We start from the raw sequence: 19,418 nt of genomic DNA, 5'->3' as shown, positions 1-19,418 counted from the left end.
AATAGGCTCTTGTGCCGGAGGCAGCGCTGGGTGTGGGCACGTTCCCCAGCTCTGCTTCCTCCCCGAGGGGGCTTTGCTCTCCTGCTCTTCTCACATGGTCAGTCGAGGACCCCAGGGCTGTGTCCTCCCAGATTCACGGTCTCCTTGATATCTCAAGCCCAAGTCCGGAGTTGCGTCCCAGTCCGGTGTGGCAGAGGGCTAGGAACACCCAAGCTCAAGGGCTGAAAGGATCCTGGGGGACAGCCGGGCCCCAGCGGGTGGCAGAGCAGGGGATGAGGGTGGCCGCCCACAGAGGGCTCCGCAGCAGCACTGGAAGGACAGCAGGGATGCCTTAGCTCACTCGGGGACGATGCCCGGCCTCAGCACTCAGATGTCACCCCCAGCAGCTCTGGGACGCAGGAAGCTGGTGAGTGACACCACGGCACTCGGGCCGTGTGGGTGGGCATTGCTGACCATGGCCTCGGTTTTCATTCCGGTTCCAACTGTCCCTCCGAGGGCTGACGGGCTCCTCTTCCGAATGGCACAGATATTTTCTTTGTGGGGGAACACATCCCGGCTTGTTTCTGTTGGCACTGTTGTCGCTCATCCTGTGTTTTCCTCTTTTCATCCTGTGCTTGCTGCTCTTCCAGTTTAACTTAGGAGCAGCCCTTATTTTCTGCATTTCCTAGTTGTCAGCGTTCCCTGGGGCTCTCCAGGTGGCGCTAGCGGTGAAGATCCTGCCTGCCACTGCAAGAGATAACGAGAGATGTGGCTTCAAACCCTGGTTTGAGAAGATGCCCTGGAGAAGGGCATGGCAACCCACTCCAGTATTCTTGCCTGGAGAATCCCATGGACAGAGGAGCTAGTGGCCTACAGTCCCTCGGGTCACAGAGAGTCAGACACGACTGAAGCAGTTTAGCACACACTCAGGTTTTAGTTCAGTCACTCAGTTGTGTCTGACTCTTTGCCACTCCGTGGACTGCAGCACTCCAGGCTTTCCTGTAATTCCCCATCTCCTAGAGTTTGCTCAAACTCACGTCCATCGAATCAGTGATGCCATAGAACCATCTCATTCCTGTTGCATCCACCAGAGAGGTGGCTGGGGCTCGGCAAAGTGCATGGTCCCACTACGTGGGTGTCAACCTGCCCTCACCACTCCCTAACCGCGTGACCATCACTGTCTCCTCCTCTGTAAATCAGGAGGTGGCAGCACCTGCTTGGTAAGGGGCACACACAGCATCTGGTATATAATCAATGCACCATCCATCTCAGTGTTGTATTTATTACTAATAGGAATAGCATGTAATAATCTGCTCCTTTTTCTCTCTTCTCACTTCGCTGTGCTCCAGACCACATCTGTTTTACCTACCCTGTAAATCCCACACCCAGCACAAAGAAGACATTCAACAAATATCTGGCTGAAGAGGCAGGAACATACCCTGTCCTTAACGAGATGAAGCCGAGCGAGATGGGGGCCTGATGATAACACTGTGTGATGAGGAGACCCCAGGAGGACCTGCGTGGCTATGGGCTGGGGTGGGGGGCATGGGCAGAACCCTTGATGAGCTCCTGGGGATGGGGAAAGTGGCAGGAAGGAGGGGGTGCTGTTCCTTGTGGGGTGTCCACAGATTGTACTTCACTCCTCACTGATGAGCACTTAGACCATTTCCAAATGCCTGTCACTGTTATAGAGGAAACAATCATTGCCCAGCTCCTAATCAGTCAATTTTATAGAGTATGTTTCTAGCAGTGGCTTACAAACATCTGCTTTATTCATTCCACGCTCAGTTCATCCACCCATCCAGCCAGCCATCTGTTCATGCATCCATCCACTCACCAGTCCATCCATCCATCACTCTTAATTCACCCATCCATCCACCCAGCCACTCATCAACTGATCTGATCATCTCAGACCCTAAAGAAGACAGACGCTTCCTCCACTCGTATCAGGAGGACACCCAGCGTGAGTGACAGGAACCTCCTGGGGACAGCGGGGACACACAGAAGGGACATGCATGCAGACCCTCCTCCCTCTGAACGGTGAAGCACCCACCTGGTCCTAAGGCCTCCTTGCTGCTGTGTCCAGGCCGGCCCTTTTCCTTTTTGCCAAGCAAACGACCGATGGAGGACTTGATGCCCTTCTTCTTCGGGGCTTTTGCCAGCGAGTCCTGGCTGCTGTTGCTGTTGCTGGGCTTGCCCCCGGGGCCATCCTGAGAGCCTGTCGGGCTTCGGGGAGAGAAGACGACCTTTAACCGGCACCCTCGTGCAAACACACACCCCTCCATAAGACCTACGGATAGAACTGGCCACCCAGCAGCACCCACGCCTCAACCTCGCAGCAGACAGTGGAGTCTCCTTCACCAACCACACTCCACACGAGCAATGCAGACTTCCGGCCATAAACAACGGCCCCGGGAAGCTGAGATTCTCTGACCGGAGCTCTTCCCCAAGGAGGGCTTCACCCCAGACGATCTGGTGCAGAGGGCGCTCCGACTCTCCCTAGGGTTGCTGCTCGGCAGGTGACGACGCTCCCAGTGAAGGGGAGCTCCTCAGTTCTGGGCAGTTCCCCCCGCCTCCTGCAGGGTGACCGTCCTCGGACATTGCAGGAAAGCGAAGGTCATTGTGCAGGGCTACTGGTCAGGTGACCACATGTGCCCTCTATCGAGTGGCCCCTGGCTCACGACTGGAGTTCAGCAGGTGGGGGTCTGAATGAGGACAATGTCAGTCACAGGAGGGGACAGACAGTCTCCTGAGAGGAGACCCCTGAGGAAAAGGGAGGGACCCTCAAGAGCAAATCCGAGAGACACGGAGCCGTAACCCTCAGGAACGCTCCCCAGGCTGGGCAGACCTCTAGCAAGAGCAGGAAGAAATCTCCCACAGGAGTCAATATGTAGAGACAGATGCTTTCTAAAATCACTGAGGTCACTGAGATCTTCTCCCCCAGCACCTGAAGTTCACCACTAAACACAGGCACTGAATCCAGTGGGATTCCTTTACAATCATCCTTGCAACTCTTTCAAGACAAGAGGCACAGGACTCCTGAAACTGACAACAAGGAGAGCAGGCCCCTTACTTGCGGGCGTCTCCGATGTCCTCGTCGCTGGCTGTGCGCAGTGAGCCCATGAGCCGGTCCAGCCGAAGAGACCGCAGCAAGGCGGAGGTCGAGGTTTCACCTTTGATGGTGGTCTTCTCATCTTCTACCTCTTCCTGTACAGCTGGCAGCTGAGGGAGTGAGGTAAGTGTAAAATTGGCTAACAATAGACTGTGTCGAAAAAGGCAATCACACGGGCTTTACATTATAACCAGAAACTTATTTGAAAATATATTAGCTATGCTATCCGCCAAGTACCAAAAAAAAAAAATGCCTTGTTCTAGCTTAAAATGCCATCTTAAAGGACTGTTTGTTCAAGAGAAGCGGGGCCATGGAGCAGCGAGACCACCCCCACTGAGTGCAGAGACCCCAGCCGGGAGCCTCCCTGCAGCCGGGCTCCGCACTCCCTGGAATCCAGCGACCAGATGGCCCTGCCAGGCAGGACAGCAGAGCCATGCCAGCACCGTGAACCCTGCATGGCATGAACTGCCCTGAAGAAAGGACTGTGCTCATCGCCAGATGCTGCTCAGAAGCACCACCAGCAAGAGTAAGAAACCTCTCAGCAAAGCTGTCCAGACCTTTCTATTTGAAGGAGAAAAGGAAACAGCTTGTACCACCACCCAAGATCATTTGTAGTGATGATGCAGGTTACTGACCCCATGACAACAAGTGAAACACACATAAAGTACCTAAGCCCTCCGTACGAACACCATGTGTCTGGCTTGTATTTCTCCGTAACATACAGACTGGGGGCAACACACTGAAGTGCTTACACCCAGTTTGAGTGTCATTTGCTCACTGGGGTTTATATAAAGCTCCCCTAGGTCTTCACTAAGAAATAATCTTGTATCAACCTAGAGGGGTGGGATGGGGAGGGAGATGGGAGGGAGGTTCGAAAGGGGAGGGATGTATGTGTACCTATGGATGCTTCATGTTGAGGTTTGACAGAAAAGAACAAAATTCTGTAAAGCAATTATCCTTCCATTACAAAATAAACTAATTTAAAAAAAAAAGATCTCGCCTGGACCCCCAGCTTTTCCGCTAGTCCTGGGTCTGAAGATAGGAAAGACAGTGGTGGCAACAGTGTGGGGGACAGATGAACCCCTTCGGGGTCCAGACAGGTCTCACTTATACATTTGGGCGTGGGTTAAGCAGGGGAGGTTTGAGGAAACACGCATGGCAAGTATTTTTATAAACAATGAGTGTGTTGTTTTAACCTACTAACCAATCTTTTTTTAATGGGATTCTGTAAAGAATACTGATCCAGGGCAGCCCCACAGGAGCTTGGTGACAACAAGGTGACTTAGTGCAAAATACAGCTGAACTCGTTTAACGGCAGCTGGATAAACTGGGCACCCTCTCCTGATCTCTATACCAAGAAACCTCAGACAACAGAAGGCTACAAAGGCTAGAAATTACCACCATGGAACTGAACAGGGATCAATCTCAAACTTAAGTTAAAATAAGCATTTATAAAAATCAGAAAACAACAAAGAACAGAGCAGGGAAGTGACACACCTGGGCTGACTATGGACGCAATGGAGACAAACACCTGCCTCAGAGTCAGGGACCACGGCCAGCGCCTTCCCCCGGGCCTCCTCCCAAGGAAGGCCCCTGGCTCCCCAGCCTGGCTGCCCTCCCCCACGATGGGAGCCGCCCCACTGGTGCCCACGTGCCTAGGATGGGCAGTGCCGTGTCCTCACTTAACAGGAGGGCAAAGCGGGCCACAGAGCGGGCGAGCGGCACAGCCAGGTCACCAACCCCAGGGTGATGGCGCTGCTCTGCTCTGCCCAGCAGAAGGGCTCCCGGGCAGAGCTGCCTGAACTGGAGCATGGCTGCCCGAGTCCTGCAGGAAGGCCCCAGGAGTGCTCCATCAGCAGGCTGGGAGTGGGAGAGGGACAAGGAAGGCCAGCCCTCGGGGCACTGGACTCCAGCAACAGGGGCTCAACCAAGTGACCAAAGGGGAGAGGCAGCGATCTCCCTCTTGATGCTCCCTCCATCAGGGATGCCGTGATGGATACGAGAGCCTCTGGAGCAAAGCGGGCTGGACAGCACCACAGTAAGTGTCCAGGCTCTGATCAGACCAGTCTGAACCACACTGCTGGGTGTGGGAGCCTGGGCATGGTGCTCGGCCTCTCTAAGCCTCAGTGTTCCTGTCTGCTGAATGGGGTTAACAGCAGCCTGGACCTCACCTGGGCGTCTGCGGGATTAGATGACAGACTCGGGAAGCACTCGACACGGTGTCTGGCACACAGAGTCTCCTGCACACTGCTACCCACCGTCATTAAATTGGCTTCCCCCAAATCTAACTTCTCTGGCTCTGATTCAGTCATTTGTTTCAAAAAAAAAACACTAAGCAGAAACTCCATGGTGGTCCAGACGTTAGGACTTGGCACGTTCCTTGCCAGGACACCGGTCTGATCCTTGGTTGGGGAACTAAGATCCAATAAGCTGTGCAGCACAGCCAAAAAAAATAAGTAAAGAAAAATTTTAAAATAATAAATACTATTTCTATTATAAATAAGCATGAGATGATTAGAAGGCAAACAAGTGGGAGATAGGCAAACTGTTACAATTGTCCCAACAAATGACCTATTTCCAACAGAACCATCAGCATAGTCTAAGTGGTGGGTGAGTTTCATTACTTCCACTAAAATGTCAATTATTCACCAGTACATAACCACACAGTGTTCATTCATGTAAAATGATAAGGACTCTCAAATACTTCACAGAGAAACAAAGGCATGCTAAATTACTAAATAGTTTACCTTTCGACAATGCTTCCTTAAATCACTAGGCTGATAGATGCATGCAAAGAAATGAAGAGAAACCAGATTTATTGAGATTTTGAAGCTAAAAATTCAAGAATCAGTATAGACAAATACAGTATAGCAAAAATGATGGCAAACATATAAGTGAGATGAAGATTTAGAGAACATGTAACTGGGAACAGAACATTTTTTTTTGACCACAGAAATTAAATAAGCTATTCAAGATGTACTAGAGAAACACTATAAATTATTACTCAGGAAGATACAATTCTATTACAACATCATGATTTATTAAAGCACAGCATTCTGTACAAAAAAGGCCCTTAACAGTTGTCTAGTCTCAGCCAAACTTATCTGTAAGTTAGTTTCTCTTCATAAAACACATGTTATACTTTAAAATAGTAACTTAACTGATGAGGAAGTTACCATAATACCTATTTGAACACTGAACAAATCGAACCACCTTTTGGACATTAACATAAAATGCTTACTTAGAATTTGATTTAAAACTTCTCAAAATAAATTGATGAAAGCAGGTTCCCTGTGAAAACATGTAAGAAAGAAAGCTAGCATAATAGCAGGGGCAGTCTTTACATTTTATTAACCATAGGAGATGCTTTTTAAAGAGTCTAGTAGAGACATTAACTGTGCAAAAGCTGATGAGATTTATAGTCTTCAATACAAGCACCAACACAGAAAGGATATTGTGTCAAAAGTCCATTCATTCTACACTTAAGATCATTTCTCTATGTAAGGATAATCTCATTGATGAATTACACACGATATGTGGTTTAGGATCCATCTACATTATGCTTGTATCTGCATAGTGATATGCTAATTCAAAGTTACTGCTGTGGGGGAAAAACACCATGTGATGAGACATGAAGACAAAGCACAAACCCGACTAAGGGCACACCTGCTGTGGACCACAGCACTGCTATGACCAGAGCAGGTGGGAGGACGGGGAAGTGGAGATGGATGGGTCAACTGCAGCCTTGGGGCGAAGCGGGGCAGTGGTGGGAAGCTGGGGTCTGGACTGACAACCACTAAGCAGACAACAGGATGAGCCAGGAAATCGAAACCAATGATGAGAGCAGACACACCGTCAGAGAACTCCAACAGCAGGACAGAGTATACAGAACTGCTCTTTCCCAAACACGCAGAAAGAAAGCAATCGTGAAACCACAGAGAAATCGTCCAAGATTTTTAAGTATCAACTAATTAGCCAATGATGCAAATTATAAAAACAGTGTCTCAAAAGACCACAAAATGGACTAGTTACCACTTCACATGCCGCTAAATGGTTCACAGTTAATTTAATTCTATGCCGACTAACAATGCAGCTAACATGAAACAGGTGGTAACCAAAAAAAGTGAAAATACAAGTGCAGTTACAAAGCAGAGTGTTGTAAACATGAGTTCATGGGGTAAACAGCAATGCACTCGCAAAACCTAAGCTAAACACGGAAGAAAGCTGGAACATGTGCTTTAGAGCCGCACACTCTGTCACCAAAAGCCCTAGGTCGTCATCCCGTTTTCAGACTCGGAAGACTGAGGAAGCCCGACTTCTTCACTGGGGCCCTGGGGCACCGGGCTTTTAACCTGGTTTCACATGCAGAGCTGGCCTGAGCACGCGGCCAGGCCCATCAGCGAGCAGGCCAGTTGAGATTCCTAAGCCAGGGGTCCAGATATCAAGACTAATTTGTCGCTGTGCGATTATGGAATGACTTCGCTCAGTCGTGTCTGACTCTTTGCAACCCCATGGACAGTGGCCTACCAGGCTCCGAGGTCCATGGGATTTTCCAGGCAAGAATACCGGAGTGGGCTGCCATTTCCTTCTCCAGGGGATCTTCCCAACCCAGGGATCGAACCCGGGTCTCCTGCATTGCAGACAGACGCTTTACCGTCTGAGGCACTAGGGAAGCCCGATTCAAGACTAGGCAGTTTTAAAAATCTTAGACCTCTGAGTGTAGCAAATGTACCTGATTTTCTTCTGGGTTAAAAGAGAAAAAACAAACAAAAGAAAACCTATGTGCTCGGGGAGGGACGCGGCAGGAATGAGGCAGACACATACCACAGTCATGAAGCCCAGCTTGCTTACGTCTCGCGCAGGGCTGTGACGCCTCCTTCGGGGCTTGGAGCGCCCTCTGCTGGGCGGGCAGGAGCCGGCATGCGAGGAGGCGGGATTCAGCTTGAGGGAGTTCCAGGACTGAGAACGAGGAAGGTTGCTGAAGCTCCCCCTGCCCACCCTGCTCTCAATCCCCTCGGCCCGCTGATCCGTGTTCTCCTTCTTTTCTTGGATAAACCTAAAATAGAATAAAATCATCACCTGCCTTTGTCAGCAGAGGAACGTGTCTGGACAATAAATTTGGGCTTGCATTCTGTGTCACGATTAGCAAATTCCAGGAACAGTTGCTCAATTAACATCTCAGCAAAAAGGTTCAGCTTTCCCCCTTTTGAATATTCTCAAACTCAGAATAACTTATCATGGAGTCTTACAAAGTGGCCCCTGATCCTTCACGTTTGATTTGACTTATTTACTCTAACATTCTGATGGGGCCTGGGGGGTGACTCTCCCTGTGAGGAGATGCCTGAAGTTGGCAAGCTTTACCTCCCCTGCTCTCAGGGCAGAGATGCACGTCAGTGCCTCAAATCTTTTCCACTGGGAATCGGGAACTCCGTATAACCAAAACAGCCATTCACGAGCAAGCTGGGGTTTCCAAACACAAGTCTCCAGACCAGATGAGTGCTGAGTTGAACTTTTCATTTCTTTTTAAGCTTGTATATGTACAAACGCATCACTTGATGAAGTTCTCCACCAGCTCTGTGTGAGTTTCTGGATTAATGAGCTGTATTAACCTAGAAGTCACAGTTACTGCTCTTCTCCCCTACTGTGTCATGGATGATTCCATATACAGATTACATACATGATTATGCAAATAAAATGATTTTCCAATTAAAAGACAAGATCCTTAGAGGTAGTAAACTCTCCAGTTTCACTTCTACTTATACATCTTGAAAGTTTTTCACTGTTGACAAGTTGATGGACAGAATTTACCATTTACATCAAGTCAACTTGTTGCATAAGGAAAAATCACTTTTACCTGACAACGTGCTGTAAAAATAAAAATATTAATATATAACTGTCCTAAATTTCCTACAGGGATGAGAAAAGACAATATTTCTGAGCTTGTTTGTGCTCAAACACGGCCCACAAAGCAGTCTGTCTCAGCATCAAAAGTGCAGGCGGCATCATCGGTGTTTGCTGGTTGTGCCATTCACCCCTGCCTTTTCCCCGAGCCCCCCGCACTCGACCAGCAGGAACGGGCACCCCGGCCAGGGGTGAAGAGGATGAGAACAAAGTGAGCGGCAGCTCTGCCAGGTCCTGTGCAGGGTCACCGGCCTGCGGCCACTCTGAACGTGGACTCGGGACAGGAGGCACAGCTGTGCGGGTATGGCACCAGGCAGGCCTCAGGGCCCCCAGCACCCCGGCTGCACCCAGACACAGGGACCCCTGCTCACCAAGAGGTCGGCCTTTGGGTTCTATCCTGTTTTGTAAACTGTTATAACTGCCAAGGCTGGGTCTAAAGAAAACATTTTAAATATACTGATGAGATGAGAAAAACTCAAACACATTTCCTTGGATCACTGTCTTACAACAAGCCAATCTTCACAATGTATTAAGTTAAAAAGGAAAATGCAGATCTGAGTGGGAATTTGCCAACCCCAGAACCCTAGCTTTTCTGTTCCAGGAAGCTTTTCACCAGGACCTGGAAGGCTCCGAGGGACACACGAAGGCGAACCCTCAGTGCTGGAGGGTGCACGGGCCACAGGGGACACTGCCTCGGCACCTCACCCACCTTGGGGCCCAGAGCTGAGGGGGGAACACCCCACAACGGCCCCCCACAGAGTGCTGACACCACACTGTGGACAGAATGTCCTGGCTGACTGAGCTCTATAATCAAGGGCAATCTCAGAACTGAAACTTCTCGAAGCAGACCTGAAGTCAGTGTTCTCACTATGGAACACTCAGACTTCTCTAAGCAGAAGACAGCTCCTCAGAGAAACCGAGTTTCCAGGGAGCTGGGCTCTGGCACACCCACCGGATCTGTTCGTTGATTTTGTCCAGCTGCTCCTGAATCCTCACCGCCAGACTCTTGGCATCGGCCTGCCCGCTGGGCGACAGCAGAGCGGGCGCGCTGAAGAGGGTGACCCCGTCGCCCTCGCCGTCAGACACGCCCTCGTCCCTCTCCAACACCTGGGCCACGTTGGCCAGCACGCTGGCTTGCTGCCCGCGCTCCTGGTCCTGATCTTTCAGGGGCTGCACCTGGGCACGAGAGGACCACGTCTCGTCAGCAACATTCCGGACAGCTCAAGTCTGTCAGGAACTGAACACAGTTTTACATGGAAGCCCTGACTTTGGACAAGTGGGCCCTGCTTATGAGACACTGCCATCTCTTAAGCGAGCAGTACTGAAGAAACAGGCAGGAGGAGAATCCAGTTCCTAGATGGCCTGGTGACATTCAGGTCTCAGCGTGGACGGAAGGCAATCCTATGAGGTTATTCACAAGGGTGGGCTGATGGAGTCAGACACAAAAAACGAAAATTACAAAAATACATCCTTGCTTCCATCAGCCAGGCTGAAGGAAAATTAGAAAAAGAAACCCTTCAGCTCCGCAGCCGCTGGGTCCACCCCACCGGTCATCACTGGTACTAGTTCGCTGAGGAGTGCCGTCCTCGCGGGTTCCCAGCCCTCCGTTTCCCAGGCTGGTCTGAACACGCACAGACAGGAGTGAGCAGGGGCAGCCAGGGGATGGGAGGGCCAGCCTCCCGTGGCTCTCCTCTCAGGGCACAGGCCCTCAGGCGGTTCTGGGGATGGCCCCTCACACCGCAAGGGCGCCTCTGTCATCTGAGCCGCACAGGAGAGTGCCTGCTGGGCCCCGTGCCGCCCTCCCGCTCTCACACCTCACACCCTCCTCTCCATAAATCTCCCCCCTGCCCCACTCTCACCCAGGTCCTGCCTTGTTTTCCCAGACATGACCTCAAAGCAATAGCGGGGCAGCCTCGAGGTGCTGGCTTGCCGGCTCCCTGTCCCCCGTGGCCAGTACCCTCACTGTCTGTCTTCATCACGACCCCACCCCAGGGATGGGCCACCCCTTTTCCTGGCTCCAGGACCACCTGCCATCATGCCTGCTCCACTCCAGTGAACTAGCTGCCTATGGGTTCACCCCCATCAGCCCAATCAGCACATCCTCTCCATTCTCTCGCCTTAAAATCGCACATTTTTGAACAGTTTAATTCTGAGAAACTGTACTCTAAGTGTTCCATAGCAAAGATAAACACTCAGAACAATACTAACCCTTATAAACCATAATGAAGAAGTTACATCTCAGGTGTAGAAAAGCTTCTGGAGGAAACATGGCAAGCCATTGACAACAATGAAGTCTGTAGAGAGAAGCTGGACTTGGGGTCGGGGTTCGGGTGGTGGGGGACAGGACTCACTCTATCGCCCTTGCTCCTCTCATTGCTTTAAACTGTCTCCTCCTCACATTCATTCCTGGGCATTCCTCACATTCATTCCTCTACACCCCACTTCACTTCCTCACGGGAAGTGAACCAAATCAAACGGGCCGAGTTTCTGAGTCACTCGACTCAACCTGGCAGCTCTGTGCTGTCGGCCACGGCAGTCACTCGCCTTGTGCAGCCACTGACGGTGTGACGCAGGCCGGTGCAGAGCTCGGTGTGGAAATCACACAGATTTCAAGACTCGCAGTGAAAAAAGCATGTAAAGCAGCCCGTTCATTTTTAGGAAATTTTAGATTGTGTATGTGGCTCGTATTATCTTTCTGACGGAGAGCACTGTCCACATGAAAGGCTCATGCTTTGTCTCAGCTTTCGGGTGAACCCAGAAAGGACTACTCAGAGTTCTGAACCACACACAACAGCCACACACTCTAAATCCACCTACAACAAATCACACTCAATGTTCAAAACCAGAAATGCTATACACGTTACAGCAGCGGACTAGCCATAAGGAAAATGTAACTCCACTTCCGCTAAGCATCTGCAGTAACTGTAACAAGGAACCCAGCTCAGTTCAGCTCTTAACGCATTTCTAAAGGATTTAGAGATTTAAGGACCTTGTCCTTTTGCATTTCTTCTAAATGCTTTTTTTGCATTTTCAACTTCCCATAGGAGAGAATTCTGAAGAAGAGACACACAGTGCTTTAGAGTCAATTCTTAACAGACGTTGTGTGGACTGCGGGATGGCTACTCTCCTGAGTGAAAGCATAAAGCACCTTGGGATGAGGGGCAGACCTCGCGCCCAGAGTGAAGTGTCGGCACGAAGCGGGATGACAACTGTTAACACTAACTTGTACACAGAAAATCTCCTCCTTTCCCAACTGATCTTCTAGATCCAAGGAGGCCAGGTCCCTGGGGTAAGTGAAACTGCTTTATACTTGCTTTCAGCTTTTGCAGTTCAGTGCTCACTCAAGAAACTGGCTCAGGTTTCACATGCAAAATTCAAACCTGAAACAAAACTATCCCCACCTCAGGGCCAGCCCACAGGTCAGGGTGAAGTGAGGTCTCTAGTGAGGTGTGGGTGTCATCTTGGGTTTTGTGGGGGAAAAATGTGCCACAGAACTTGTAGTGACCACGGGTCTCTCTCGGACAAGCGTCGCCCAAGCGCTGACCTCGGCGAAGGCTCTGGGCCTCATCTTTAGGGCACTGGTGCAGCTGGGACAGCTTTTCATGGAACCTGAACAAGACTGTTGCCCACTGAGCTGCTCTGATAGAGGTTCTCAGACATTTTCCAAAGCAAATCAAATGAGAGATGGCTGGAGTTGGAATATGAGAACGCTTGCTTTTACTTGCTTCAATCTTTACTATCACGTTATATAAAAGATCCTGAACTAAACTGATTGATTTGGCTGCATTGGGCCTTAGCTCCATCATGCGAGATTCCTTTGATGTGATTGCCGCGTGGCAGGTGGGATCTTAGCTCACCAACTAGGGATCGAACCTGCGTCCCTGACCTTGCAAGGCAGGCTCCCAGCCACTGGACTGCCAGCAAAGCCCCAGAAATAAACTTCTAAGGAAGAAACGAAGGGGTGAGGGTGGACCTAGAAGAATGTTCTAGCACAGCGGCTGGTGCCATCGGGGCCACTGGTGGATCCGCCTCACTGATGCTTTCTGTAAGGGTTGCGGGCACTCATCTATGTCTGTTCCTTTACACACTGCCTGTGGAGGCTGTCACGCTTAGTGACTAGCATGAAATGCTGCTACTCTAACCAGTAAAGACATTCTGTCTGGCGCCCTCTCTGGGAGTTTTCCAACTCCTGTCCTGGAGGTTTCCCCCACACACAGACCGGGCCGAGCCAGGCCAGGCCACATGCGCCTCTTGTAAAGGGGCCGCGAAGCTGGCTCACCTTATCCTCCAGAGCAGCCGTTCTCTCCTGCAGGTGAAGCTGAAGCCTCTCATCTGAAACAGACAGACGCTTATCCACGGTGTCTGATGAGTGTTCATGGTGTTCTCCATTCATTTCTTCTCTTTGCCTCGCCTAAAACAGGAAAAACGAAAACCCGTAAACTTCAACAGCAAGTATAGTCGTTCTTTTAAAAGCACCGGGGAGCCGCAACCTGAGTGGCCTGTGCCCTGGTTCCCGAGGCGGTCCCCTCCCACGGCCAGCTCTGGTGGGCTCTTGAGCATCCCCAGAGCAGATGGGCAGGTGCAGAGGGAGGCAGGGACTTCACTGGTCAAAGGTCACTTCCAACACTTCTCTTTGGCAGAGCACCTGGGGGACCTTAGTGTCACCAGCCATTTCCTGTCAAAGGCGCTCGAGGAGCAAGCAGATTTACACTCAGAAACAAGTACACTTGAAAGGGGATCGGCTTACACACATGTCGGTGGAGGAATTTCCCAGTATGTAAACAGAAGCTTGATTCTGGATTAGGGGTGTAACATGAATTCAATTTATAAAGCAAAAAGTGAGAAAATTCATTTTGGAAGAAAAGCCACTAAAGACAGACTTTCCCATATTTTTCTTTACATGAAACATCACTTGAATTCTTTGTAATGATTGCTCTTGTTCAGTCACTCAGTCGTGTCTGACTCTTTGTGACCCCATGGCCTGCAGCATGCCAGCCTTCCCTGTCCTTCACTGTCTCCCAGAAGTTGCTCAAACTCACGTCCATCGAGTCAGTGATGACATCCAACCATCTCGTCCTCGGTTGCACCTTCTTCCCCTGTCTTCAATCTTTCCCAGCATCAGGGTGTTTTCCAATGAGTCAGTTCTTCGCATCAGGTGGCCAAAGTATTGAAGCTTCAGCCTCAGTATCAGTCCCTCCAATGAATAGTCAGGACTGATTTCCTTTAGGATTGATTGGTTTGATCTCCTTGCAGTCCAGTGGACTCTCAAGAGTCTTCTCCAACACCTCAGTTCAAAAGCATCGATTCTTTGGTGCTCAGCCTTCTTTACGGTCCAACTCTCACATCCATACATGACTACTGGGAAAACCATAGCTTTAACTAAGTGTTCCTTTGATGACAAAGTAATATCTCTGCTTTTTAATATGCTTTCTAGGTTGGTCATAGCTTTTCTTCCAATGATAATTCATATTCAGTTCAGCTCAGTTGCTCAGTCTTGTTTGACTGTACGACCCCATGGACTGCAGCATGCCAGGCTTCGCTGCCCATCACCAACTCCCAGAACTGCCATCCAACTGTCTTATCCTCTGTCATGCATTCTCTTCCTGCCTTCAATCCTTCCAGGCATCAGGGTCTTTTCCAATATGAAAGTTCATATTAAAACACTGGAAATCACTACCTCAAGCAATTTTAAAATGTAATAACAAAGTTGGAAAGTCTGTGTTTTATAAAACGAGCATCAATTTCATGGTTGGAAAAGATGTTTTAGGACCTACTGTATAAAAAATAAATGGAAAGAAGACAAAAGAATGATATATTTGAGATTGGCCCTGTGTGAGAAATTGCTTAGGCTAATTGATTGGTCATGGGTATTTATTATACTACTCCGTCCACTTTGTGCATGTTTGAAATATTCCATCATAAAAAATTAAAAAACAGGTTGCTGCTGCTGCTGCTAAGTTGCTTCAGTCGTGTCTGACTCTGTGCGACCCCACAGATGGCAGCCCACCAGGCTCCGCAGTCCCTGGGATACTCCAGGCAAGAACACTGGAGTGGGTTGCCATTTTCTTCTCCAGTGCATGAAAGTGAAAAGTGAAAGTGAAGTTGCTCAGTCGTGTCCGACTCTTCGTGACCCCATGGACTGCAGCCCACCAGGCTCCTCCGTCCATGGAATTTTCCAGGCAAGAGTACTGGAGTGGGTTGAGAGGTTACTTTCTGTTAAATATTTTCTGTTAAAACAGAGTCATCTCCAGCAACACAATTCAAAAGCATCAATTCTTCAGTGTTCAGCCTTCTTTATGGTCCTACTCTCACGTCCATACGTGACTATTGGAAAAACAATAGCTTCGACTATATGGACCTTTGTTGGCAAAGCGATGTCTCTACTTTGCAATATGCTGTCTAGGTTTGTCGTAGCTTTCCAAGGAGCAAGCATTTTTTAATCTCATGGCTGCAGTCACCATCTGCAGTGATTTTTGAGCCCAAGGAAATAAAACCTGTCACAGCTTCCCCAATAAGGCATCGGCATTCAAATATTTTTAAAGCCAAACAAAAGTTTACTTGGAATTGGCTTAGTCATAAACAGCATCCCAATCTCAAGAGCCTCTGAGCAGCAGTTCTGAAAGTAAGGCAGTGCACCCCGATCGGGAGACACTGAGCTCTCTAAGCAGGGAGGAGCCTCACCGAGGCCTCATGATGGGAGTCAGAACCACAGCCCCCGGGAGCCCGCATGTGAGGCTCCGCAGTCCAGGCCCAAGAACACAGCTATGGTGGGGACAGTACTGACCCCTGAGGCTGGACCTGGGATCCCCACTCCATTTCCTGGATGGTCTGTAGCACTGTGTGGCCAGTCCTTCCGGGTAACCTCTCTCAGGGCTCTCTGAGGCGAGCCTCCACCATCGCCCTTTTCTAGCGCGCCTTCTGTCGCAGCCCACCTACGGTTCTCCTCCTGCCTAGGAGCAGCCATCCTACACACACACACCACGTCTGGACCACCAGTTTGGCATGTGGGACCTCAGCGCCATGTCCGACGCAAGCACCTCCACACCTGGGCACCATGCCTTCCGTTTCACGGGCCTCAGGCTGGCACCTCAGGTTTGTTTGAGGGGCACTCGTAAGGTCCAACAGTATCCTGAGCAGCTCCCCGGCCTGGCTGGTCAGAGCAACAAATGTCCTCCTTGAACGTGGGGACCCACTGGCCCCTGCCCATCCCCCACGGGCGACCACATCTGGCCCTGCTCCCGAGGTTGGGTGCCTTGATCAGCAGACAGTGCCACACACGCACACTCCTCGGCAGAGACTGGAGCGGCAGAGAAAGGCAGCGCCGGCCCGCCCAGCTGCGTCTCCGGCCCACAGGCACCCAAGGCAGCTCCTTGCTCTTCTCCTCCAGTGGGGCCTCTATCTGGCGCTCCCTCTCCTCGATGCTGCTGTGTCTCTCTCCCGCCTGTCGGCCAAGAACAGCCTCAGCTCCGCTCACAACGACCCTGTCCTGACGGCACGCGGGCTGTGACCGCAGGGGCGGCAAGCGGGCCGTGCTCTGTGCGGACCACGGGCCCCGGGATCGCGGGGGCCACACCCGCGCGCCTGCGCAAGCAGCCAGCGCGGCTTCGTGTGTGACACGTGGGTGATGGAGAGCGCTGGTGACCGGCTCCTGAGAGGAGAGGTGCCCCCCACCGCCCCAGGCCTCACAGCTGCAGCCTATGCACCCCCTCCTCAGACTGCCTGTGGCGAGCCAGCGCGGGCAGCAGGCAGTGGCAAGCACGGGACACACGGGGGCACACTTTCTACCTTCCTAAGCTGGGAGGCAAGTTCAAACAGTTTAGCCTCCTTAGTGGCAGAGCTTCCGGAAGACAACAGTTCAGACTACAAGGCCGACCTGGGACAGACAGTGAAGATGCCAGGGGAGAGAAGAAACCAACCCTTGAGAGGAAGATCCCAGGCAGAAGGGCGCCCCCTGGCGGCTGTTAGTGACCCTGCTCTGGGAGGGTTTGTGAGCACCCTACACCACCTGCCTCCCAGGGGACACCACCCTCCTCCGGAGACAGGCCGGCCCCTCAGCGGCTCACTGAGCTCCAGGCAACGCTCCAACAGACAGCCGGGTCAGCACAGGCCCGTGCAGCCTCTCCATGCCCAGCCAGTGCCCACCAGCAGTGCGGCGCAACACCTTTCCCACCAGAAGGACGGGTTGGCTGGCTGGCTGTGGAGATCATGCTCCGGCAGCACCACGTTTCCAGGACGCCGCCTCCCACCCGTGGGCTCCGGGGACTGCAAGCTGGGAGTGGGGCCCCGGGTCTGCACAGTGCCCTGCTGTGACTTAGTCAACAATGTATGAATAAAGACTTAAAACTGTGTTCATGACAGAGCTATTTTGGCCATCTCTTAAATGAGACTGGGATTTTTCTCGTTCTTTATCCTGCTAGGCTTTGAGTTGCTCACTGAACTCTGAGCAGCAGTGACTCGGAGCTGAAGCACCTGGGGACACACAGAGCACAGGACAAAACTGGAGGGAAACTAACGCGGGGTGACACGGGAGTGGGGACTGTCTGACACTCAGGGAGCGCTCCCATCTCAGATGGGCCGCAGGACCTGTGTCTGTGCTCCTTCCTGGACTGAGCAGCAGAGGAACAGGCCCTCCCCACGCCCGCCCCTCGGGGACCAACAGCAGCACCTTGGAGAGCGCAGCCACCCGCTGAGCCAGCTCAGCCTCCACTTCCAGCAGCATCTGCTGCAGCTTCTGCTCTGCCAGTTCCAGGCACTCCTGCAACTGTTGGTCTTTATCCTCCTTCTCCAAAGGGAGACCAGAACATCAAGACGGGCCAAGTGGTGTAGCCTCTGCAATTTTAGTGAGCTGAGGCAAAACCTAAATGCATGTGTCTACAGGATTAGTTCTGTTTCAGAAGCTGCGTCACGGTAATTTTTCTCTCAGTGTTCCTGGGCTTGGTCTCAGTGGGCAGAACACCTCCTGCCAGAGTATTTGCTTTTCCTAAATGTCTCCAAAGAAGTCTTTTGAAAAAAAAGTTCTTATAGATTAAACAAGATCAGGTTTCTGTAGAAGCTTATTCATTCTTATTGACAAGTTAAGGGTCAGTACTGACCCTTCTTAAAACATCACCAGAATCATCATTTGAAGGGAACCCTTCCGACCGCAGACGGCCATGGCCTTGTAAGCCAAAATATGGCTTTCATCTCCTCTGAAATACAGACCTGCTCAGAGTGTGCCTGGGGAAATGCCAGTCAACTAATATTTGTAAATGCATGATTATTCTTTTAACAGATTTTCTTACTCTGAAAAGTTTCAGTGTAGAACAATTAGACAGATTCTTTTTGAAAAAGAAAAAGAATGAAATCATCTATACGCTTGGGTTCCTGAGAGGTTAGCATTTATTTCTAAGCTGCTTTCTTATATTTTCTGTGTGCGCATTACTCTATGTACATACATAAACAATAAGAGATGCTTTAAAACCCTCAGAAAACAACAGCACATGGTACATAGTCTTTTCTGATCCGCCTTTTACAGCCATTCTTATGTATGTCGTAATGCTCTAAATTAGCATTCCACATCAGACATTTCAATGGCTTTCTAGGATTTTATTTTGTAGTGGGGCCAATGATACACTTTGTCACACACCAGACTGACTCACTTTGTTTTGGAGAAGCCAGATTTGGTTTTCCTGGTTAAGTCCTGATTATCTGAGACCACACAGGAACAGGAGCAAGTAAAGCTCACCAAACTGCAGGACGTACAAAGCCTAATCAGACTGGAGCTCGAACCCTGCCTTTTGTCACAGTGACCCCAGTTCCCAACAGGCAGCCAGCTGCTGTGAAGTTCCCTGCTACTCTCTGCTCTTTCAGTAAAAATGCTAACAAGCCAACAGATTCAAGGCAAGTAAAACAAGAGTCATGAGTGCAAGTCCACAAAATGGTTAAACCAAATCCCAAATAACTCAAACCTGTAAGTTGCAGTCACCCTCAATTTTTAAAAGAATGTATTTCCTTTCAGTACAGCTAATGTATCATGATGTCCATCCACATTTATGAACGCAGTACTTTAGGGTCCTAAGAACTTTCCACTGGGACTTGATTTCCAACATGGGAATCACATGAAAAGGTCTGTACCTTCCTTCTTCAGTATTCACTACTAGAAAAGTCAGACACAGTTCAGTAAAAGCCACTACCTGTCGATGCATAGAATCCTTATTTGCGATTTCATTTTCAAGTTTATCATCGAGGTTGTACATAGAGATGGCTTCGCAGTGTGCAGCGAGGTAGCGTTTCTCAAGTGTAGTGATTCTCTTCTCCATGTCCTCCTTCAGGGCCATAGCCTACACCAGGCAATGCAGAGGAGAAAAGGTAAGTCATTATCATAGAACACTCCGATACACTTAGGAGTAAAATAGTGGGACTAAATCCTAAGTTTCAAATCAAACAT

The 19,418-nt window shown here is 50.3% G+C and overlaps 1 protein-coding gene across 1 annotated transcript; it reads right to left on the bottom strand.

Moving 5' to 3' along the window:
- Nucleotides 1-600: 600 nt before the first annotated feature.
- Nucleotides 601-19,308, bottom strand: LOC138432603 (liprin-alpha-1-like). The gene is made up of 9 exons (XM_069574011.1): nt 19,165-19,308; nt 17,658-17,774; nt 16,350-16,433; nt 13,272-13,403; nt 9,945-10,168; nt 7,916-8,147; nt 3,053-3,201; nt 2,033-2,205; nt 601-726 (listed from the first exon to the last, which is right to left on the bottom strand). Exons 1-9 carry the CDS (start codon nt 19,306-19,308, stop codon nt 665-667), a joined length of 1,317 nt encoding a protein of 438 aa, XP_069430112.1. The 3' UTR covers nt 601-664.
- Nucleotides 19,309-19,418: the final 110 nt, after the last annotated feature.

Source organism: Ovis canadensis, chromosome 2 (assembly GCF_042477335.2).
Source record: "Ovis canadensis isolate MfBH-ARS-UI-01 breed Bighorn chromosome 2, ARS-UI_OviCan_v2, whole genome shotgun sequence".
Taxonomy (NCBI): domain Eukaryota; kingdom Metazoa; phylum Chordata; class Mammalia; order Artiodactyla; family Bovidae; genus Ovis; species Ovis canadensis.
Note: the sequence above shows the minus strand (reverse complement) of the source record. Positions and strands in the feature narration are given on the sequence as shown.

What these genes read in the sequence shown, in the direction of transcription:
- LOC138432603 (XM_069574011.1), bottom strand. Translation starts at nt 19,308, where the DNA reads ATGGCCCTGAAGGAGGACATGGAGAAGAGAATCACTACACTTGAGAAA. An exon ending in AGGATTCTATGCATCGACAG is followed by an intron (nt 17,775 to 19,164) that starts GTAGTGGCTTTT and finishes CTCCCTTTGGAG; the next exon opens with AAGGAGGATAAAGACCAACA. An exon ending in CGGCTGCTCTGGAGGATAAG is followed by an intron (nt 10,169 to 13,271) that starts GTGAGCCAGCTT and finishes TCTCGTGCCCAG; the next exon opens with GTGCAGCCCCTGAAAGATCA.